General features: G+C 50.8%; 1 protein-coding gene across 1 annotated transcript; it reads right to left on the reverse strand.

Moving 5' to 3' along the window:
• Positions 1–273: 273 nt before the first annotated feature.
• On the reverse strand, positions 274–21,034 carry KBTBD2 (kelch repeat and BTB domain containing 2). The gene is made up of 8 exons (XM_061555850.1): positions 20,896–21,034; positions 15,980–16,965; positions 10,858–11,023; positions 9,726–9,926; positions 9,067–9,210; positions 7,105–7,314; positions 6,520–6,813; positions 274–6,133 (listed from the first exon to the last, which is right to left on the reverse strand). Exons 2-8 carry the CDS (start codon positions 16,153–16,155, stop codon positions 5,396–5,398), a joined length of 1,929 nt encoding a protein of 642 aa, XP_061411834.1. The 5' UTR covers positions 16,156–16,965; positions 20,896–21,034; the 3' UTR covers positions 274–5,395.
• Positions 21,035–24,336: the final 3,302 nt, after the last annotated feature.

Genomic DNA, 24,336 nt, shown 5'->3' on the forward strand with positions numbered 1-24,336 from the left:
TCAAAAGCTGTACTGAACTATGCTCCTACGTCTATGTCCCCCACATAGAAAGAGTACGGTCAGACAACCACCATAACTCACACATGGAAAGGTCCTCATCCAGCAGTAGACTGAACAAAGAGCCGAGTGCACACGGGCTCACCGTGTGCGTCAACACGAGACGACTGCTCAGTGTGGGATGCAGTGCGCGGTACAGGCCCCAAGGTCTGCGGTTTATCGGTCACAAAAGCTTCCCGTCGCATGCGTCTCCAACACACAGGTGGGGGTGGAGGGTTCGCACAGAGCAGTTTAATTTATTCACCGGTTCGGCATTTCCAAAGCAACAACAATTTTGAACCTCCGAGGCCGAGAGGGCCCAACTCCACAACCCAAGTGTTGATAATAATGAGAGGCGTGCGGAATCGTATCAGCGTCTCGCCCCACACACCGCTGCGATTCCTTTTACGTTCAGGTCGATGGCTTTGTCCACCGACACTCCAATCAGGAAGCCACTTGGGCGAACAGCGACATCGTCGAGGGGGACGCGGAGTGCACGAGACCACGCGAGCGAAGGGGCAACTGCAGGCTAAACCGCGAGGATGCATTGCAGGGAAAAATCCAACACCCGAGCGAACATCTCGAGCAATCGCCCTCCTTCGCAAGTCAACAAAAAAAAAAGAGCGGCATTAATGAATCCGTGAATAAATGCCATTGAATGCCAATTCCGTTATGTTTTGGCCTCCTGGGTATAGCCTGCCAGTTCACCTTTCCGCGCGAGTTCGTCACACTCCCTCATTGCTCGATTTGAAATGGCCGGGCGTGGGAGTGGTTCTGCGTCTACGACGGACACTGGTTGTGGACGGGGTTGCACAGTCACAGGCAACAAGTTATAGAACCCAAGTTCAGAGCATTGAGCTTCCTGGACACACGGTGTGCACGTGTGTGTGTGTACGCGCGAGGGTGCATTGTGTGCGCGTTCACGTGTGTGAGCATCACATTACCAGAATGTGCAACTCGGCAGAACCCGAAGAGAAGCGATGCAGCCAAGCTGCCAGTAACAATATGCAAGTCCAACCCTGTAAACAGTCGAAAACTAGGGGTGGAGCTACCGGACGCACTGGACTGCAGCACGAAGCTCAGAGGAAGAGAAGGACGTGGTGCAATCTGCTCCAGTTTGCCCCCCAAGAATCCGGTCCGGGTTGCCGATAATCATTTCCTCAAACCCATTGTGTAGTTCATGGGCTCGGATTTGAAACTACACTTGTCGGTACCACCCAATGCAGTAAGATATTAACAACACCAATTGTGATCGGGTCAATCACTGCGAAAACCTTTTCCAAAGGTTTATATTTTATTTTAAACACGCACCTTTTACATCAACAAGCACTGTTTTTGGCCGTGTAACAACAACATTGATGCAAGGGGTTTCTGACCTGGAGCCATATCTGCCCAGGCAGTGTAGCGGGCAAAAATTTGAAGTTTGTGGAAATAACTGTTCATCATCCTCAATATCGTGCCAATTGTGGCCGTGTCACCACAGCTGACGTGCTGCGCTCTGTAAAAACAACAAAAAAACCTCGGTTCAGACTCGAGGGCCAACCTGGAGCGGAGGGGACTTGAGACGAATCTTTGGCCAACAACGGCTCAACGTACAAAAATGCCTCCGTCAAGGAGGGCGATAAAATAAAACATTTACATAGAAAAAGAACCGTTACACCATGGTAAACGAGGGAAGGCATAGATTGCGAGGATGCAGAGGAAGGGAGGGAGTGGGGGGGGACAGAGTTGGAAGCGGGGTGTGAGGCAGGCGCACGTTTTCCCTGCCCCATCGCGTGCACCTCCTTCGGCGAGAGGTCGAGAATCGACACGGAGCGCTCGAAAAACTTCGCCCCCGACACCCTTCCCTCACCCACCCACCCACCCAATTCCCGGTCGGCACTCGCAAAACGTCTTCCCAGGTCCCCGGAGTGGATTCGGTTACTCGCAACAGGATTCAGTCACTCGCGACAGAACACGGGTGACTTTCACACGGCGTCATCGTTACGCCGTTGCGTTTCAACGGCCGTCCCCATAGGTGGTGGGGCCCCAAGTTGCATGGACAGGCTTTGCTCTCACCCGGGAAAGATCAGTGTTGGGATAACAATATTAGCAACGGTGATAAAACGATTTGCTTTGTACTTTCATTATTTGTACGTTCCGTAAAAATCCCACTTCTGCGTCGATTCCGACAATGGCATTGCCTCCCCGCCATTAAAAGCCTTCGCTGAAATGTAAAGGTCACGGTGTCCCGCAGCTCGTCGGCAAAACGAACACGCAGCCAATCGCACGGCAGCATTCGCGCGTTGCTCAAAACTTCTCCAACAAACAAAAAACATATCGTTCAGCTCTCCAACACGTGTCCGATTGACGCCGTGAGATAACCGCAAATCCTCGAGTGTGATTGGCTGCACCAACGTGCTTCACGATTGCCTCTGGATTCACTGGCCCCGGTCAGGCCCACACAAATCTGCGGAAGCACCACTCCTTTATTTTGAACATATTTAATAGTGTCGTCACCCAGTAATCACAGGGAAGCGCCGATAAAGAGGCATGCGGTGCGGTCTAACGTGGGCGCCGCGGGGAGGAATTTAGCAAGGACAATCGCTTCGTCTGGACCAATCTCTCACTCGACCCGCTCACTTTTCCCGTGGCCCGGTTCATGAACAGAAAAACGATCAACGTCCACTTCCAAAGGGATTTGCTCCGAATCGATCGCCACATCATTTCACCAACATCAGTGCTGAGAATAATAATTTCCTATTAGTTTTTTTTAACAGCAACACTGTATTCCAATTGTAGTACGGTAGAGTCATGATATGTCACTAATTAAAAACTCTAGCCATACCAATTTTGTGTCAGAGAATGGCTCCGAAGATTGTTTCTCAAGACCCTTCAACAGGACTTCGGAGCCACAGAACAGCCCTCGATGGACCACTTATGTCCCATTTTTGCTCAATGCTTAACGCAAATATCCGTGACAACTTTGTCCATAGCGTATATTCTTTCTGCACCCCAGGTCCCATCCTGCAAAAAGAGACTCCCACCTTACCATATATAATATTAATACACGTATGCATTTTCCTATGCAATCCCCAGAGCCAGATTTTAGTCGAACAAATGTGACTTTTTTTAATGCAGTTATTGGTGACCGGGCGGAAATGATCAACTCGCTACTCTTGAGAACCCAGTTAAAAGTCATGGGTGGCTGAAACCCGGATTCGAAGCCAGGATCTCTGCGACATCAGCTTCAGTGTCTCTGTCATGGCGCTGGCCTGCAGTGATTACTCACGGCAGCAACGGCCCCACAACCGCTGGGCTTCATTCAAGTGAGCACACCAGAAGTCGAGTAGCACAGAAGGAAGCGGCCAATGCTTTCAACACATCGCGATGAGAGTTAACGTCCGACCAATTGGAGAGCGCCCGCACGCTGCCGTTACTTGGTTAAATTGCTCTTTGCCATGCCGACTCGAGGGTAAGTCGCCATCTCCGCCACGGAGAGCGCTTGTCCGCAGTGCAAGTGGGGGGACATGCGCAAGCCATCGCCGTGAACCCACGATGGGCGTTGCGTCTCTCTCGCGTCTGCAGCGCGTGCGTCACCCCCCCCCACTCTCCCGGCCGAGACTCGCGATGACAAAATGATGCCAACGCCTCCCTGTTACGGCGATGAACTGCCGAGTTCTGCGATCGTTCGTCCAGTTTCCAGCCAAGTGAAGGTTACGGACCATCAATGGTCTCTTGAACAACACGCGAGGGGAACTCAATGTTGAAAGTAGCAGTGCCCACGTGAGACATTGTGGGAATTAAAACTATAAACGCAAACTCCTTTGTTGTTGTTGTTGTTGTTTAAAAAACTACAGGGTGCTAGCTGCAGTGCAGTGCCAGCTCAGATCTTCATACACCAACCAGTTCCAGGGCAGATGAGTACTCAACTCCTCTTCTCCAGGAGATCAACAATAAGTAAATGTCCCCCTCATTTATTTACGAAATTCGATGCACTGCACCGTACAACAACAGTGCTGGAACAGTGCTCTCACCCCGACACCCAAGGTCCTGCTGATGAGACTCTGAAAGTAAGAGACCCATCCAGAGTTTGATGCGAGAACATACGTTTGCCGGGATTGGTCCTCAAGAGCTTCGGACCAACCCAGACCGACAGGCTGATGGACTCTCAAGGCTATATCATTCAAATGTGGCCGTCAGATCCCTAGCGGCGGTGGGCAATGCATGCGATCGCTGGAAACTCACCGGCCAATGACTTCCTAATAAACACGTTTGATTGGCAGGGCTCGACAGGCGGCTCACAGAAAGATCAACGGTCGCCGCAGAACTCAACGGTTCCTAGCCACGAACGGAGTCGTCGGCAGTCTGCAGCTCTCCCAGTTTCGCGACGCTGCATAACGCACGAACGGGGGGGGGGGGGGGAATCGCCAGACCCCAACCAAGAACTCCAGACTGCAGACGAGGAAAGAGGCGATGGATGAGGAGGCAAGGGGGAGGGGTGGTCAAGGATGGTCAAGAGGCAGAGTTTGATGGGGGGGGGTTCGGAAGGGTCTGGGGTCTGTAGGCTATAGTATGCAGTCCGCTGGAAATTATACAAATATACAAAACACGACACGGGGGGGAGAGGGGAGGGAGGAGGGGGGGTGGGGGGGTGGGGTTCACCCTAATAATGAAGGTGCATCCAGGAAAACACTGATCAGGTGGAAAAAAAAAAGACGACGAAAAATGAGCAGCAGCCACACTGCACCGATGAGGGGCTAAATATACAAAACAAATGAACGGTTTACATAGTCACACGACGTGTAGGCTGATTGATGCGTCGCAGCGCCGAGCTGTGGACACGGCGCCGGCTGGGCAAGCGGGCGGGCGAGCGGCTCGCTATTACTTCATTACTGCACACGAGCCGTCGGTGGGGGGGTGGGGGGGGGGCTGGCGCTCCGCACGCAGAGGTCACGCGGTGGTCATGGCGCAAGCAGCGGGCTCCGGCGACGTCTCAAAGATATAATTACGCACGTCGTGTGCCCAGCATGCACAAAGCGTCGTCCGTGAATGTGTCTCGGAGGGCGGGAGATACGGACAGCTGACAAACGACTTTTTCACCTAACCCCGCGTTTGACCCCAACATAATGATGCACACGTATTTTTTTATTTTACTCTTTTTTTCCATTCGCAACTGCAATTTCGGTCAGCCCGAGGATTTGACCGAGGAGGGTCTTTGAGGTCGGTCGTCTTCCCTCGCTTCCCGTGTCGCGTTCCTCAGTCCTACTCCTCTGTCGCTCCCTCTCCGTCTCTATCTCTCTCTCCGCTCGGGTGCGTTCTCTGCCCCCGCTCGCCCCTCTCTCCTCGGTGTCCGCCCGCCTCCCTCCGCCTCGTCTCGTCAGTCGGGTGGGATGAGCACCACCTCCTCGATATCGTCGAAGCTGTCGATCTCCACCATGGGCGAGAGCGACGCGGGCGGCGGCGGCGGCTTCCACGGCGACTCGGCGAGGCACGACGGGTAGAGCTTCACCACGGTGCACTTGAAGTCGCGGCCCAGGTCCCAGAGCACGCGCTCCGACACCTGCTGCAGCAGCTCCCAGCGGTCGAGCGCCGCGTCGTAGCGGTAGACGGCGTAGCGCGGCCGGTCGGCCAGGTGCGTCTCGCGCAGGAACACGCAGAGCGAGCCGAGCAGCGCGAAGGCGCGCACGCACGGGTCCGAGTAGCGGCGCGCGGGGATGCAGGCGCGCATCTCCCACGCGTTGGCCTGCGAGTCGAACACCTCCACCGAGATGGAGGAGCCGTTGAGAGTGCCCGACGGCACCCTGATGCCGCAGCCGCCGCCGCTGATGTGCAGCCCGCCGATGTAGTAGATGCGGCCGTCGAGGGCGGCGGCCGAGGCGAAGCAGCGGCTCGTGCGGCGCAGCGACAGCTCCGTCCACGAGTCAGCGGCCGGGTCGTAGCAGAAGGTGCGGTCGTGCGCCATGGCGTAGACGCGCCCGCGGCACTCCACCGCCGCGCACCACTGCCACGGGAAGGGGGCCGGCGACACGGGCGACCACGCGTCGCGCCGCACGTCGTAGCGCTCCACCGAGCGCCGGCCCGGCTCCACCACCACCTCGCCACCCAGCGCGTACACCTGGACGCGCACGCACGCAAGCACACGTGTACATTTCCACCTGCGAGAACGTGCGCGCACGGGTGAGGTGTACGTGGCGGTGGTTAGCATTGTGAAGTGTGGCGGGGAGGAGAGGAGTTGAGAGTTGGGAAGGCAGAACCAGACGGGGCAACTGGCGCCCAGGAAAGGGAGAAGACAGCAAGGGGAGGAAGTGGGTGGACGGGAAGGAGCGGTGATCGTAGAGTAGGGGGAGATGAGAGGAGTGGAGTTGAGGTGACGATGGCACTTCAGGGATTGTCACGGGGGAAGGAGCGGAGGATGGGGACGAGCGAGGTGTCGGGGGGGTGTTTTGGGGGACGGGACTGGCGAGGGCGATGTCGGCCGTGCGGTTCCACCCCCTCCCCCACCTGCGCACGGCAGTATACGAGCGCCGGTTGCGTCCGCGCCTGCAGCATGGGCGCCTTGCCCACCCAGGCGTTTTGCTGCGCGTCGAACCAGTAGAAGGAGCGCACTGGCACGCGGCCGTGCGGGTGGGCTTGCTGCGGAGTGGCCGGCGCAGGCTCCGAGCCGCCGCCGCCACTCGCCCCGAAGCCCGGGGAGCCCGAGAGCGCCATGCCCCCGGCAATATAGAGGTCGTTGTCCGGCGTGACCAGCACGCCCACCTTGCGCAGCTCGCCGGGAGGGCTGCACAAGCGGTAAACCTGTGGGGTGCACACGAGGGGTAGGGGGGGGGGGCAACCGTCACGATCGGATGCGTCGAACGTGGAGCCAAAGAGGGGACTCAGTTAACCCAGGCTCGGGGTGCCGAGCCTCTTTCGTACAGATCATGCATTCAGATTCTTGGTGCGGCTAAATGCAAACCCCGGTTAATCGGGGTCCGGCGAGCTGAGATGTTACCGTATATCTTGCTTTCAGCCATAAAGTAATTTAAAAGAACGTCATAAATACACACACACACGTATTTATATCAAAATATATTTAAAGGGCATTGCCTTTCCGGCCTGAGGGCTGTAGCAGATGGCCGCCTGGGCTCCCGGGCGGCTGCCCTCATCCCCAACCGGCACCTCCACAAACACCACCATCTCCTCCTTGGTCATGCCCAGTCGCGGCTTGAAGAAGCGTGGCATGGACTTGTAGAGGCCCTGCACCACCACAGACTTGTCGTTGGGCGGGAGGCCCTGGAACCAGGCGCGTTGCGTCACCTACACAGCACGCCACACGCAAAGATAGCACCACAGACACCACCGCCACGCGGCGCTGGGACCACCTCGAATGGAAGAAATCTGCGTGGCATACGTGAAGTTCGAAATCCAGTTGATGGAATCAAGGGACGGTGAATGTACTAAAGAAAACTATTTTAGATTTGACCAGGTAAGGCCCACTGAGCTAGATAGCTCTTTTTAAGAAGTGACCTGGCTACAAATGATAACTCAACGAAGTGGCTTATTGTGTGGAAACTTATAGCAAACAACTACTACTCTAAACGCACACTTTTACACATGGAGGAAAAAAACCGGAGGACCCGTACAAAAATCCACGCGACCACAGGGGAGAACATGCAAACTCCAAATATACAGGCATCAGGGTCAGGATCGAAACCACAAACTCCTGCATACCAGGCGACAGAGTTAACATCTGGCCACCGCGACGCCCCATGTATTCCACGCAGTCCTCCTGCGAATGAGCACAGCAACAGCGCGTTTACCAAGCAGGCCATCGTTTGTTTGGCTGCTCCATGGTGACGCGTTGCAGATTCGTTCATCTCCCATTTACGGAGCAGGTGTCCACACCTTCCGCTGGACCGTGCGGATGTGGTTCACAGAGGAGCATTGCGTGGGAGGGAGGCCGCAGACGAAGAGAGACAAGGATGCTTCGCAGGATTGGAGTTGATGCGACAGCCACTAGTAGTGGCTGGGCTCTCTGATTACAAGTTTGTACTGGACGCACGTGACACAAGGCCCTGGATAGATTTTAACTGGGGCACCCCTGGCAGGATCGGAGTCATCGTTTAGTGTTAGGACCGCCAGTCGGATTAGTGTCATTCCAATTGATTTATAACGTCTAACTGCAAATGCATCTCAAAATGCTGTACAAAACGGATATGGTCTTTGCAGAAAAGGGAGGGTTCGTGTACTTCTACGGAAAAGTGTGAATGAAAACACTTCGTAGAGAAGCGACAGTCAGTCATGGGCAGAGGAGAATAGGAATATCTTGTGAGCCCGTAATTGAACAGGGGCCAACCGATTAGTGCAACCAACAAATTACATGGATGGCTACGTACGGTGCTAAAGAAGTTCAACATGCATTCATAGTGCGTCAATTGGGAGGATGAGTACTAGAGGCTGGTTGGTCGCCGACTACCTGGTGAGGTTGACGATCTGGTTTTGGTTAGTGGGAGGGCTGAAACTAGTGGCAATTTGGTCAGTTGATGAGGGTCATTGTCAGGGCTCGTGATAGTGGCAAGGTGGTTATGGTAAGGGTTGAAATTTTATTGGCTACTTGCCACCTCCTCCCCAATGCAACCTATGGCCTGTTTTGTTTTTTACCCACATTTGAGTTGCTGATGTGCCAAGCACCATCACTCAGCCGTCAGCCAAAACGGTGGACGGTCCTCACCCCGTGTCTTCTCGGGCATTGTCTAATATTATCAACAGTTATCATGAACATAGAAACCGTGAGCTGGGGGGAACAGATGTAAAAAAAAAAAGGACTTTTTTTTTATTTAACGGTGCAACGGTACGCGTCGAACGCTTATGCAACCGGTCATAGGGGTTAAAGGGGCCGGGCCAGGGATTGCAGCTTGTGGGATGTGGGGTTGTGGGGTTGTGGGGTTGTGAGGTCGTGAGGTCGTGAGTTCGTGGGGCAAAGTGTGGTAGGATTTGGAGGCGAGGGGTCGCATGGTGTCATGAGGTCACGGGGCTCAGGGTCACGTGGAGGGAGGGGGGGGGCAGCACCTCAGACAGCGCGTCGATGCGGATGTGCCCGAGCACGGCGGAGAGGTACTGCGAGCGCGACGACGGGCTGTACTCCAGCCACAGCATGGCCGCTTCCCGCACCGTCTCCTCCTTCTCCACGTTGAGGTTGTCGCTGCCGAGCACCTGCGGAGGGGATAATGAAACATTGCTATCAAGTCACACCACACGACTCGAGGTGATCAGCGCAGGTTGGTTAAGTCAAGAAGCATTCGAGTCACTTAACATCTTCGAATTTGCTGCACCACTGCCCTCTGCTGACGACCAAATGGAACAGCCGTGTGGTCACCTAAAATTAATCTCGCATGTTTGTGAGCAATATCCCCCCCCCGCTCAACCTTGCCATTAGCTTCCGAAAGGCGACACGATCGGTCACATCCTCCTTGGTGAATAAGGTCATAGGCAAGAGGGTAATCTAAAGAAAATCACGATGATAAAAACGTTGATAAAAAAAAAATCAACTGGTACTGCCCTTTCCGCTCCTGCGATCAGATCGGCTGGCTATGTACTGTGCGAAGGAAATTCAACAATACTTAAGCGAGTTACAATTCCTCTGGTCGCACCGGGACACCGTCAGAAACCGCTAAACGGATGTTACTGTCGCCGTCGTCGATGCCATTGGACGTCTCTGTTCCGCTCACCTCCATGAGCAGCTGCGGCTGGAGCTGAAGGAAGTGCTCGTGCCGGCACAGCGCCGGGAAGCGGTGCTCCACCATGCGACGAGCCGCCGTCTTGAGCTCGCCGCACGCATACATGTCTGCAAAGCCGAGCAGGTGCAGGCAGTTCTCCGTGCACACCTTCTTCACCAGGTAGTCACGGCAGCGACACACCACCTCCTCTACCTGCACGAGGCAGTGCAGCGGTGGGCGGCAGAAAGTGGCGGGAGGGAGGGAGGCCAAGTGAACACGATGCTCTTGAAATGCAGACACATTTGTCATTTATTTTAATAATTGAAAAAAATGTTACCACAGTGTAGTACAAATATGCTGTCAGCGTCATTCCATGAAATGAAGGAGGAACATGGAACTCCAGCACAAGAGTGACCACCCGCCCCCCAGTGTGTTAGTAAACAGCTAGTGGTTTTGTTTCAATCCACACCCAAGGGGTTGAACCACTTCTCAACTACTTTCCTATGTTTACGAGCAATAACCAAGGGCTATTTCTCGAAATGTCGCCGATTACGTATTTTTTTAAGGAGGTGATATTGACAAATGTGTTTAGGTTATTTGTTACTTTCCTGTTTGCATTGCAGTAAAATGTGTTTGTTTTTCTCCAAGACAGAATTCAGTCAAATTAAGTGAAAACCAAAATTTAAAACAACGGCTTCATCATCAACTCACTGCACTTGAAATAATCTCTTAAACACGGATGTCTGAAGCATCTCAGCGACACCACCGAGTGCTCCGACCTTCGAGCAACCTAGCCACCAGTATCTCGAGTTTTCATTTCAATGTCAGAGTCATGGACAACACCGTGTTTACATGCCGGGTCTTTTATGAGAATGGCGTGGACTAACGCGGTGCGCAGTAAAGGACAGCGGAGGAATGAGGTGCAGGGCGCAGAGTGACACGGTGCCAATAACATGCGGTGCGGGGTGACGTGGTGAGGAGTGACGCGGTGCGGAATGACGCGGCATGGAATGACACGGCGTGGAATGACTCGGCGTGGAATGACACGGAGTGGAATGACTCGGCGTGGATTGACACGGCGTGGAATGACACGGCGTGGAATGACACGGTGTGGAATGACACGGCGCGGAATGACGCGGCAGACCTGCAGGAAGGTGGCCGTCTCAAACAGCTGCTCCGCGACCCCGTCACTCATCTCCAGGTGGCCCGTGTACGCGTAAGCCACGATGATCTGCAGCGTCGCCGAGTCCACGTTGTGCAGGTTCACATGGGTCTGCTTGCTCTCACTCAGCCCGCTCATGAACATGGCCCTGGGCGGGGAGGGGGGGGTTATTATTGGAGAGAAAGGCGGTTGGGGAAGGGAAGGGGGGTAAGGAGGACAACAGTGGGGAGAGTTTGTTATTGCCAAGCCAGCACCAACATAGGCATGTGGTGCTTATTTTAATATGAACTTTATAAAGAAAAATATAAATGCACTTGAACATCGAGAAACAATGGACGAGTCAAACCACAAGGTATCATCTTTTGCCGAGGCCTTATTGGCACAAATCAATGTCCACTGAATGCTGTGGCCCACTGTTCGCAAGTCAATCCTCAGTGAGTAGCGAACCTGGCCACCCGAGTTCGAATCCTGGCAATGACTAACATCAGTGTCGAGTGATACGAACCGGTCCTGGGGTTCCGTGCTTTACCACACCGCACTGACGCAGCGCGATAAAGTACGGTCGGATAACCCCCCTGACATGGGAAGGCTTTCATCCAGCAGTGGACTAACAAGGGGAAGCTCATTATTTTATCTGTATTTCCCATAAATATGCTAAATTCCTTTTGATATGCAAATTCTTTTGTCAAGGCGCTCTTCCCCTTCCAACCCAGCTTAAATATACGCTCCAAGCGTGGTGGTGTTTCATTCAGACGCTGTCTCCCCGACAGACCTGGTCTTCACCTGAGGACGGCTGCTTGCGTTGTGGCTGAAACGTCGTGAGAATGATTTTATTATGTTTAATTTTTATTATTTTATTATTTCCCTTCTACATGACTTTACCGAAAGAACCAAGAAGACTCATTTTACTTTATGTATTCAATCCAGTGAGAGTCCAGAGGCTCACCATCTCTTGTGCAAGCGAGTACCTGGGTAATGTGGTACCATTGAAGCCTGCATTATAGAAAACCGGCGATGCTGTCACATGGTTAATGTCAGCTCATTTGATTGACTATTAGTGTTGTCTATGTCATGAAGCTCAAGAACACCGTCCAATAAAAAATGACCCAAGGACATTATCTAAGTCGAAACTACCATCAACAATGGATCAATGTTGCTCGCTTCAACGTGCTCCTGCGTCTCCAGATCAAGGGCCGATGTCTGGACGACTTGAAGAGACAATTGAAAGTGGGAGCAATTATTCAGCGGGTCAATATCAATTTGTGAATGTGTAATGTTATTACAATGAGTACACGTGAAGAGCTTAATTCCGTCGGTGTCTCGAGGCACCGTAAATCAGTGTCCTTAATTGCAAGGCTCGCGCGGGCCAGTGGCTGTCCCTGGTGGCATTTAGTGCGACCCCTAACGTGCGGCCCCCGACAATACACAAATGTGAAAACACCCCCATCATCGTGCTGCCAAACCCCAATGTTTTCAAATGTGACAGCCCTTACAGAGATGATGTCTTACCGATGAAAGTGCCCCCTTCCCTCTGAAAATTAGTGAAGAACAATGTCGTAAACAAAAAAAACCCTGAACCGCAACAAGGCCAAACCTAAAAACGTCGTGTTTAGTCACAGATTCAAGAGTGCTCCTGCCTTGTGGAAATACTATATTTCCCAGTGTTGCTTCGTACCAAAAAGGAACATTTTCTCTCATATTTTCGTCACGATGCGAAAACTTTCATCATTAGTCACCGCAACCCTCTTATAGTGCTCTCCCTGCATGCTAATCCCCTCCCCTAATGCATCATCCAGCCAGACTAAAAAAAAAAACAGAGACGCTGACGCAGACTCAACACTCACAAAATCAATACAAATTATAAACTCCAGCGCGCACAGCAAGTTCTGCGGCTTGGCATGTGCAGTGATTGCAACGAGGCCTGGAAAGTTCTAGAAAGTGTGTTTAAAAATAAAAATCTTCAGCCATGACCAATCCACTGCCGGATGAAGGCTTCCCAAAAAGCATTCAATATCCATCACGGTCCAGTGATGTAACAATCCACCTAGCACCTGCATAAAACCTGATTTTATCGCTCCATCTCCTCGGCAGATATCCTCTTAAACTTGTTCAGAGTGAATATGATGTCTCTAAAATGCACGTGTGTCATAATCCATGTTGCTTCTTTCTATCTCTAAAATAAAACTACCAAGCACTCATCTTAGCCAGTCGGTGGTGCCGTACACCCCAAATCCAGCACTGCGGAGGCAAAGGTTGGTGGATCGCAAAAACATTGCGTAACGCCCTTTCCGTGGCTGTTGAGATACCATACCCTGGCCCGCAAGGAGAAGGCAGGATAGTGTTGACCTCTCGCACGTGTGAGTTTTCTTCAGACCCTCCGGTTTCCTCCCACGTGGCACCGGTTCAACCGCCCTTCCCCGCTCGTCTGTGGTTCCTCGTACCTCTGCGTCGCTCTCTCTCTTCAAGAGTAAGATATTACTCAGTGGTGCATTACAAGTTGATGATAATATTATTTTGTTATCTCTCCATGCTCTTGTGGACATTACTCTGCTTTTCTTATATTGCCTTCAGCGGTGTCTACATGCTTATTATCCCTGTCACAGCGGGCACTTCACACAGATTCAAAACTCTGTTGTCCTCTCGGGCAGGGGTCCCCAACCCCCAGGCCGTGGACCGGTACCGGTCCGTGGCCTGTTAGGAACCGGGCCGCACAGCAGGAGGTGAGCGGTGAGTCCGCGCGTGGCCCGCCCATTATTTAATTCACCACTTCTGTCCGCGCCTCCTTCCCGCACTGCGCACTTGTCTCAGTCACAGTTTTTTGGTAAGCCCACAAGCTGCTAACCCCTAGCCAACATGAGTAAAAAACAAACGTCGCTGGAGAGCTTCTTTGAAAAGGGGGAAAGACCCAATGATGACCCTCCCCCACCCCGGTCCGTGAAAAAATAGTCTTCTACAAAACCGGTCCCTGGTGCCAAAAGGTTGGGGACCGCTGCTCTACGGACATTGATATCTTTGTTGCTTTTCATCATCAATTTTACATTTCCAAAGTCCCTCCAAGTGAATGTCACGTGCCAGTTCAATTCAGAATTTTTATCGAGGTCTGCCTTCAATAACCAACCTATTGATACGATGACCAAAATCCTCTCTTTCATAATTTTTAGTGGAAAATCATTCAAATAAACATGCACTTTATTTATCCAGGAATGCCTCATTTGTCACCCAGGTCCCTCTTGATAACAGTCAAAATAGTAATGCCAACCAGGAAAGTTTCAAGATTCTTAAGACTTTTTTTTTCAAGAGGGTAAGTAATTGCATTCGGAGATTCAGCCAATCTCATTAATGCGCATTTGGCATGTGAATGAAACCAGAGAACCAACATTTTTTTTTATCCCAAGCACACAAGGGGATAATACACTATCAACGCTATACAGATTAGTTCATGAATCCATTTCTGTACTAGCAAACCTAATACACTCAGTATTCTCAAAATGGTAAGTGGCAGAAATATTATTTTATTAGCTCTTTTTCATTTAAATACAGGTAGAGGGGTTAAACGGTTCAAAGCATATTGCTCTGCGAACCAGATGATCTCAATTCCATTCCCAATCATGGCTAAAACAATGAAGTGATGTCTGCACCTCTGAGCGACGCCAAAACCGGTCCAGGGCGACCCTTCCGCTTCACCAACCCGTACCGACCAGCGTGGCAACGTATGGTTAAATCATTCCCGTGACCGACGCTGCACGGGGGAGCCCTTCGTCCATCAGCGGAATGGCAAAGGGCAGTACATCAGTGGAAACTGCACAGGCCCCATCGTGAGATCAGGGTTGAAGAACCCCACAAAACGTTATAATTTCCAGCTTCGCCACGAATGGCACAGAAACTGTACACGTGCTCACCGTGTCGTGAAGTGCAGTTCAAACGCTTGCCCGGCTTCAACCCTTCATCAGCAACTAAATGCGGCATGGCCAGGCTTTGCACATTGGGTATCCATCGCTAGGTATAAGTCATGGTCACAAAAGGAAGGAGTCTGTGCGTGTGGGCGGACATGATGCGAGTGACTCATGCAGGAATGTGGACCCGCATGGACGCCTATGTGCACGCGAGCTGTGAGGTTGAATCCTGGGTTAGAGAACACACGACCTCCTCGCGTGCTGTACAGATCTTAACGGATGCTGCAAACAGCCTCAACTCTCCGTCGTTTTACATGTGTGTGTTGCACTCAATTCCGTCAGATAATTTAAGTAGGGTTAAGCCTGAATAGCGCTTTGATGGGCAACCACCATGCATGATGCCAGGTTGTTTTGAATAGCAACGGGGCTATAATGGTGGCAGTAAACGGCAGTTTAGCAAAATCCATGGTTTTACTGTACCATGCTCGAACATTCAGAGGCCATCTGCCTTCATAAGCTACACTCTCTAGCGTGACAAGGCGTACGGTCAAATAACTATTCTTTGGGTCTTTCGGTAAAGCCACGGAAATAAAAAAAAATTAACTCCTTTAAAAAAGTGTTTTTTTAAATAACTTAGTTTAACTCACGGCCGAGAAGTACGTCAATGGTGTCTGAGACATGCGGCGCCTGCTTTTGTGCGAGCAGATTCCACAGTTTAGGGATCGCGGCGTTTTTGACTTCCACAAAAAAAAGTCGTCCATACAAAATGAAATGGCTTTAAAGTAGCGAATTAATTTATTAATTGATGCCGATTTTGATACAGGCATGCATTTGTCACCGGATCTGAGTACGTGTGCAAAATGTGGAATTGATCGGACAACGGGAAGTGGACGAAATTTTGATTACAAGATTTGACCACGACAAACAGAGGAATCAAGTTAAGTAAAACCGTTGAACAATAAAAAATATCACGACGTTTCGATCGCAACACAAGCAATCGCCATCGGGTGAAAAGAATACAGCGATCGAAATGTCGTGATATTTTTATTATTTTTCTATCTACGTGGCTTTACCGAAATTTCCAAAGAACATGAATTCCTGCAGTCACGAAAGCTTTAAGTCAAGGTCAAATAACTGTGACGACAACCGCGCGCGTCTGTGTGCGTGCGCGTGTGTATGTACGCGTGCGCGCGAATATCGGCTCCACTAACCGGAAGTAGGAGCTGCACGCGGCCAGCACAGTCCGGTGGCACGGGAACTCGTTGCCCTCGGCAACCAGCACGACGTCGGTGAGCAGCTGGCGCTCGTAGAAACCGCGCAGCTGCTCCAGCAGGCACACGGCGTACTCCGCGTCCACGCGCCGTTCGCGCCCGCACCCCTCTGACATGGTCGCCGACGCGGACTCGCAGCGGTGCCGAAAATATGAAGGAGAGGACAATCGGGCGGGACAGGAGGCAAGCCGGGCGCCTTGTGCGGTGGGACGAGGGCGACGATGGGGGGGGGAGGAGGAGGAGGGGGAGGAAGAGGAAGGGAGGTGCGCGTTGGGCAGGGTAGAGAGACCGGGGCAGGCGATGGGATCCGGTTGCTTTGGGGGAACGGGGCAAGGGGAAGAGGGGGAGGTTGCACGGCTCAGGATGCGCAGCTTTCTCCTTGTCAGAAACAAAGCTCTGCAACTGGGCAAGAAGGTTCTCCCTGCGAGCAATCAAATCAAAGATTGCACAGGACTCGTAAAACGTTTGCTTTTTTTTTTAAACTAAAGGTAACGATAATCCAGTTTTTTTCCCCCCCACCCCCCCCCCCCCAAATTTTTCTACGAGCAGTTCTTTGGCGAGGTGCGGTGGATGTGTTAATTTTTCAAAAGACAGCGCTCGTCAGACCTAACCTAAACAAGCGTTTGCGCTTCTGTTTCTTCATCTGTTTTCTCTGGAGGCGAACATCGGAGAGGGGCCTGCGCGTTTCTTGGAAAAGCCCGAGACGTTATCATAAAGTTGTCGTGCAGGCGGTGCCATCGTTGGCAGCGGGGCGCTCCCACGACGCACCTCTCTGGTGACACCGCGCAATCATTTTCGTCCCCCGTTGAGTCGGCGGTCAATTTTGTGGACAGCGATGGTACTCGTTCGTGCTGCAGACGGGACCGGAAAGCGGGGAACAAATGCGCGCCGCCGTCGATGCAGCAACCTGCTTCGGCCAGCCAGTCCTGCGGAAATAACAAGCGGCGTTTCAAGAAAGGCTGTTGTTTCCAATCGGACAGTTTTTGTTACAAGCTTTAGATACGGAGTGAGGCTTCACCCGATCATAATGTTTCCACGGAAATAATATCAACCATCCTCCATGGTTCATAGCATCAGTATGACACTACAAGAATCTATTTTTAATTGGTGGGACTTGTTTTATGGGCGTATCCATGTGATACACTGCATCTCTGCCGATTTCATTGTATTCAGGCTGACTCACATCTACTAAAAATCTAAACAATGGCGTTTTGCTTGGGCTGACCCCATTCTACTACATAGGAACCCTTTCCACGCTGAGATTAAACACGAAGCATTACTCCGGGATCTCTGAGATGATGAAACGGTGTTGATGTGGGTAATACATTCGTCCATCGGCCACCACAGCTACAACATCGCTTAGCACAGAGTGCTGGGCGGGTGCCTGTGGGTCCGGATTACTCAACAGTGTGCACGTCAACATAAAATAATGAGCAGATGTGTGACCGGACACTTGATACAGAGCTCGCATGTCATCGTAGAAGATTACTTGATGTGGAAGATGAGCCGTGTGTGATCCAAGAGATCTAAAGGCGGCCATCCTTGCCGCGGAAAAAACACAACGATGTCCTTGTCATTTCCATGGTGTGGAAATGAACCTCATGGCGGGACCTCAGGGTCCCATGAGCCCCTGGCTCGCGCATAAACATTATATTATAATGTAAAGAAAAACTTTGCTCTTTTTCACCAATGGATTTGAAGGATGGTGGCAAGTGTTGTCTTGTTAAACTATGCCTTTAAAACTGAAAACTACTTACCTGCTGTACCTCTATTTAAATACAATATCGAAAAAGTATTTACATCCCTGTCAATCATCGTGTTTCTCAGTGTGGATTTGTGAACAGACTTTGTAAACAGTACATAAAATAGTACGCGTTTTCAATGCGCTGTTCATATTGTAATAAGCGTTTATACCAATGTTACTCTACAGAGTAGTGGGTCGCCGCTCCTCTTATCCGCATTGATACGAATAGTATGTGGGGACTATGGCTTAACCGCAGATGCATACGGACAAGATAAGTATTGAGAATAGGTTTTCCCCTTTTTTGGCAACAAAACAGGTGTTAAGATGTCAAAACACCAAACTGAAACCTTTTACAAGGAATCATGTCTGCATTAACCACAATACTTGTGGTCAGAATGCAAACAAAAAACATACTCTGATAATATAGGTATTGTCTTTTAAACTGATTGTTCCACACCAGAGACAGCTTTCTTTTGAGCCTAGTCTCAAAATGTCGTCCTCTGGTCTAACACCGTTTTGAGACTTGGCTCAAAAGAAAGCTGTCTCTGGTGTGGACCAATCAGTTTAAAAGACAATGCATATATTACGCTTTGGTTATTTCGGTAAAGTCACGTAGAAAGAAAATAATTTAAATAGAATACGACGTTTCGATTAAACACAAGCAACCGTCATCAGGTAGAACTAACTTTGAGAGAGAGAGACAAAACACAGACACAGAAACACACACACAGACAGACATGATTCCTTGTCAAAGGTTTCACTTTGGTGTTTAAACATCTTAACAACCGTTTTTTTGCCAGCAAAAAGGGGAAAACCTATTCTCATATTTTGGTACTGGCAAAAAAGGTCCCATGATGAAGATAAGTATTATCAAACAGGAGGAATTAACGGTGCAACGCATCTCATCTGTTAAATATCTGCAGGTAATAGGATTGTCATCAAATGATCCTGGCTGCAGACATTGGTAGTTCACAAATAATAATGAAGATAAGAGCAGTTTCACTGTATTATGCATCCCGTGATGACAAATAAAGGACTTAAATCGTGTAGGCAGTTTGAGCAGCTTTGGATACGACTTATGATCCTGCCTGTACCCCAGCATGGAGTGCATTCGCTTGTTCAGCTCTTCTGCGCTTGGACACGACACGACAACAGAATGATCCGCGTGCCGGGTGGGTCGCGGCGTTTATGTGCGTGGTGGAACGGAGTCGCCAAAAATAAAAAAAATTACGATTTTGACTTCCGTTTATTCGGGACCCCGGGGTCCCGCCATAAGGTTCAAATATCCATTTAGCATGGATTTTGTGCGGTAGATTATTGAATTTCTTTGCGCGGATTACAATTCCCACCCCCCCCCCCCCCGCGTTTTTGAATGAACCACACAGCTGTTGTCCGTTTCTTACAACTGCTCATTCATGAGGCGAAACGCAGGGAGAGGGCCCTGGGAGCAGATGAAACGTTTGAGTGGAGTGACCACGCATTCTTTCACTAGTGCCAGTGGCCCCTTATTACATGTAGCAATATAATCCGATTTCGTTGAACCAATTTAACTTAGAATAAAAAAAAAGTTTCGAATTAAAAAAAAAACCCATCATCTCAATGAAGTCGTTTAATCTGCTTTCGTAAGTAGTTTTTTTAACCAAAATAATTCTTTATCGTAGTGTAAAAACAACGCGGGTCGAATGCGAAAAACAACTCTAGGCCCATCAGCCGTGTCGCAGCGTTGCAACTGCAGTGACGACCACCAGCGCGCCGTCTTGTTTCCATCTCTTTCACGTCGGGAGCGAATACAAAAAGAAGCACACAAGCGGTCGGGAGCGAGTCACGCAATCAAACAGGTCTCGCCTTTACCTCCACAAAGCTGTGACCACCGCGAAACGACGGTCAGTCACGGACACCGCATAGCCGGCCGTACAGGTGTGCATGCGTGGCCCGTTAACTCTGGGTCGCAAGCTCGAACGAAAACAATGTATGGCTTAGGATGATGCTGCGTTAATGCTATTTTAGAGCGATGTCAAAAAATGCAGTGTCAGCGACAAAGGTGGTAAGATGTTGCTCGTGGTAATTTTTTTAAGGTTCCAGTTATTTCAATCGTCGTGAGCGAATGGATTCGAGAGAAACGGAGACTTTGAACACGATACCTGCTGGGGGATACACGCAGCTGCGAAGACGTTCCAGCCAAGTGACATTACTGTACAGTAGCAACGCGCCGCGCTATGCCGTGAGGTAAGACTGCATCAGTGCGCGCGCGTCAACACGTACGTAATTAGATATAGGAATTACATAAAAGGGTTTGTATTGCCTCATAGTACACACCGGGATAATTACACGAAACCCAGTTAGTGTGTGTAGTGGATGCAGTACATTCCTCCGGATAACACCAATGACATAATTCCTAATTACACAACATGACTTCCTTCTCGCTTAATGAAGGCAGATCACGCAAAACCGACGTGCTGTGTATCTCTCGTGTAATAAGAGAGCAAAATTACATTGAGCATTTGTATTATTTATCGTCTAATTGGAGTAATTACACTCATGTCTCTTGTAATAGCCGAGGGGTTACACACACGATACGGGCTACGTCTGATGAATCAAGGACACTGGACATGTTTGTCTCGTATGCAATAAACAAATGCTACTCGTAATGAACCGGGTTTGCGGTTTCTTTGCTAAGGAGACGCCGATATCCCCGCGCACAAACCAACTCCGGCGTTCTCAGCACCAAAAACCGCCGCCACCAGCACCGCCACTTTCCCCCGCCACACAAAACCAAGCGTCATTCAAAGCCCCATTCCCCCTCGCGTAGGCTCGAGATTGCAAGACTCCACAAAAACGAACGACCCCAACAACAACCCAACGCCAAAAAGCGCACAATCCCGACGGAAACCACCTCCGGGCTACGAAGCCCGACGAGAGGAGATGCAGCCATCGCCCGGGGAGGGGGAGGGGTGGGGGGGGGAGAAATCCAGGCAAGACCGAGGCTCCGTGAGGACCTCCGGCCCAACTAGGCCTTCGCTCCTCCCGCCCTCAGGCAATCGCGGCGGTGTGGCACGGAACGCGGGAGGCGGGGGACAAAAAAAAAACAACAGACGGGACGAGAGGCAAATACCTCGCGCGGAGAGAGCGAGCACCGCCTACGAGCGGGATGCCACTCCTAGGAGCGCGGTTCAGGAGGAGCGTCTCGAGCCGTGCGGCCGCGGGCGGAGTCGGCCGGGAGAGCAGGCCAACGGTGGGGGCTGCGCCGGAAGTTAGGCCGCATGACGTCACGGACATACCGGTTCCGGTGGCCCCCGGGGTTCCTCGGGAGGGAGGATGCGGGGGCGGAGGAGAGGGGGCGGGGCGATGAGGGGGCGGGGCGATGAGGGGGCGGGGCGATGAGGGGGAGGGGCGATGTGGGGGAGGGGCGATGAGGGGGAGGGGCGATGAGGGGGAGGGGCGATGAGGGGGAGGGGCGATGAGGGGGAGGGGCGATGAGGGGGAGGGGCGATGAGGGGGAGGGGCGATGAGGGGGAGGGGCGGGGCTTATGAACGTCGATTGTTGTGTACGAAGCGGCGACTCAAATTCAAAGTTCATGTATTAGGTATCGCCCTGTGAGCCATTCGGCTCTTGAATCGGGTGCAACCGCAACAAACAAAAAAACAAAAACACGAACAAAAAACATCTTAAATTGAATTTGTGACTAAGTGCAAACAGAAAATCCAAGAAAAGACAGCAAAATATTGCAGAAAAAAACACCGTACAACAACGCTGTGTGCAAAAATCCCAGTGGGATGCAAGTCAAACAACAACAACAACCATAAGACAACTTAGATTAAGGCCATCAGTCTAACTCTGTACTACAACAAACAAACATGGCTAAACCAATACACGTTTCGAAATCACCAAAATAAAGCCATGAAAGCAATGAAACAGTGATCATAGGAACTGTGACGGAATTTTCACAATAAATGGCATAAACATGTACTACCAAAACCCTGCAGCCATAGCTGGCTGCATGAGTCACTCCACAACAGCAGGAGCATCAATCGGAGTATTATTTGTGTCGAGTCAAACGATGGCCGAGTGATCGCTTTTGTTATTTAAAATGTATTTCTATTTTGAAGTTTTATTTTTATTTTTTATATATGTGACTTTACCGAAAGAACCAAGAATATGATCGCATAGCTGTCAACCTCTTATCAGTCTATTTGTGTTTCTCCCTTATGGTACTTTAAGGACTGGTTGGTGACGCTATTCACATGCATTGCGACTCTTGAAATATTGAGTTTTTTTTATACCAAATTTTTAAAAAACTTTGACTTTCTGGTTATTTTGGTTGCCGACCCCTGCTCTATGGGTTTCTGTGTGAGTCTATGGGTCTCGATGTGAGTCTGTAGGGCTCAACAAGTCTGCGAGTAAATGGGTTTATGTGTAAGTCTCTGTGATTGAAAGTTATTTTCCGTGTGCACTTTCCTTCGTAGTCGCGAATCCCGAAGAGTAGTTTAACAGTATGCTTTCGCGACAAATATTATTCATAATAACGGTTTTTGGGTTAGATCGCGTAAGTATGAATGTGTCGTAACCCTCCACCACCCGACACAACCAGTAAGGTTTGTCACGTCAACCAAACGCGCCAATTAGTTACTACTTCAGCCCACCGGCGTGTTGGAGAGTAAATCCACAACATTTACAAATTGAGTAGTTCGACGTTTCGCTAGTAATTACATCCAGCATCATCGGCTGATTTCCGAGAATAGTCACCCCTAAGAGCAATTGAGACTCTGCTGTTGTACTGGCTCGCCAACTTGTACCTTTGGTGCTTTACCGCACTCCACATTGTGCTGAGTTGTGAGCCTCGCCTGTGGCTCTCCGGCAGAGGTCGCAAACGGGTTTTGATTCATACTCCTTACCCGTACCTGTACCCGGCCGCACCAGGGTCGCAAACAGGTACCCGTACCCGGCCGTACCCGTACCCTACCCGGCCGGGTACGGGTAGGGTACGGGTATCGGGTACCTGATTGCGACCTCTGGGATGAAGCCATGTTGCAGGCGCGGGTGGGTTGATTCTAGGAACTTGAATTGTGAGAAGAAACACAAGACGTTGGGAAATGAGTGACAAACAGTTACTCACCAGTGACTCACGGTCTACCCGTACCCGTACCCGGCCGCACCAGGGATATCGGGTCGGGTACGGGTATCGGGTACCCGGTTGCGACCTCTGCTCTCCGGTGCCGTGATTCATCCACGTGGGGTGGTGGGAGTGGTGGTGGTGGTGGTGGTGCCGTCACTACCGCGAGTAGCTCACACGAGGGCAGTGTGGGCACATCAATGAAAAGCGACACAACAACAACCGACGTCACCACGGCGCTTGTGCCAGGCTCGGTGCACTTTGAGGCTACGCAAAGCGTCGAAGGCCCGCTGGCATGATGCCACGAAACAGACCCATGCGCCATGGGTTGATTGAGATGACTGGCAGATGCACTGACTGTGCCAACTTTCTGCGTTGTATCCGTCCTGCGCTCCGCTCGTTGTTGTGAGCGACGCTCCTCTGCCCTCTTGTATTGTTGGAGGGCAACTGCCTCCAACTTCTCAGGAAACTGCTCCACAGAGACCCATCTTGACACCGCTGGTACCAGTCATTGGCAAGCCCTATCAGCTCCACATCCTTCTGTACCACATCAGTCCATCTCTTCTCCAGCCCGTGCCACGCCCGTTTAGCCCCCTCTAAACACTCCCTCCCCGCCAAGTAACAACATAATCGAACAAAACAATAGGCCTTATTCGTGCTTACACATAAAGATATACAAGTATTTTTTACACATCCCATCAGCTACACGGCAGTCTGGCAGTGCACAATTTCAGCAGCATTCGTTCTAGCGAAAGCAAATCCTGAACCGGTTTAGACCCTCACTATCCGGCTTGCTTCGTGAACTGCCCGATGTTTAGAGGCAATGACCCTTAACCTCCAGTCCTCCGCAGTTCACGTCAGACGCGGCCAGCGTGTAGTAGCGTAAACTATTAAACTAAAGTATATTTTTTAATAGGTAAAGCCCACTAAACTATATAGCTCTTTTCAGAAGCGACCTGGCCACTTTACCGAAAGACCCAAGAATATGAATTCTTGCAGTCGCGAAAGCTTCGAGTCAAGATTTCACAAGTAATAGCTCAACGAAGTGGCCTTATCACGTGGACATCTGTTGCAGCCAAATATGTGCTCTAAAGGCATGCACGTGAATATAAGAGATTGGTGGGACTCACGTATATCTGCACCTCGAAGGGTCGCGAGGACTGGAGTTAAAGACCGTAGCAACACACCGCCCAAGCGATTCGATTGGAATCTCCACTTGCTTTCTAATCGATAATATTTGTCTAATTTTGGTCCTCTTCGTTATTCAAGTTTCGAAACGTTCGCACATCATTCGCACATATGGTATGCGTAGAATTTAAATAAATCATAAATAACCGAGTCTCAGACGCACGATCTGATGCATAGTGTGCACGCAAGAATCGCCTGTAATCGATAAATTACTATTTTGCGATTAAATAGCCACCGTCTTCCTCGCGATTCAA

Source organism: Lethenteron reissneri, chromosome 21 (genome assembly GCF_015708825.2).
Source record: "Lethenteron reissneri isolate LAM-NWPU_2019-01 chromosome 21, ASM1570882v1, whole genome shotgun sequence".
Taxonomy (NCBI): domain Eukaryota; kingdom Metazoa; phylum Chordata; class Hyperoartia; order Petromyzontiformes; family Petromyzontidae; genus Lethenteron; species Lethenteron reissneri.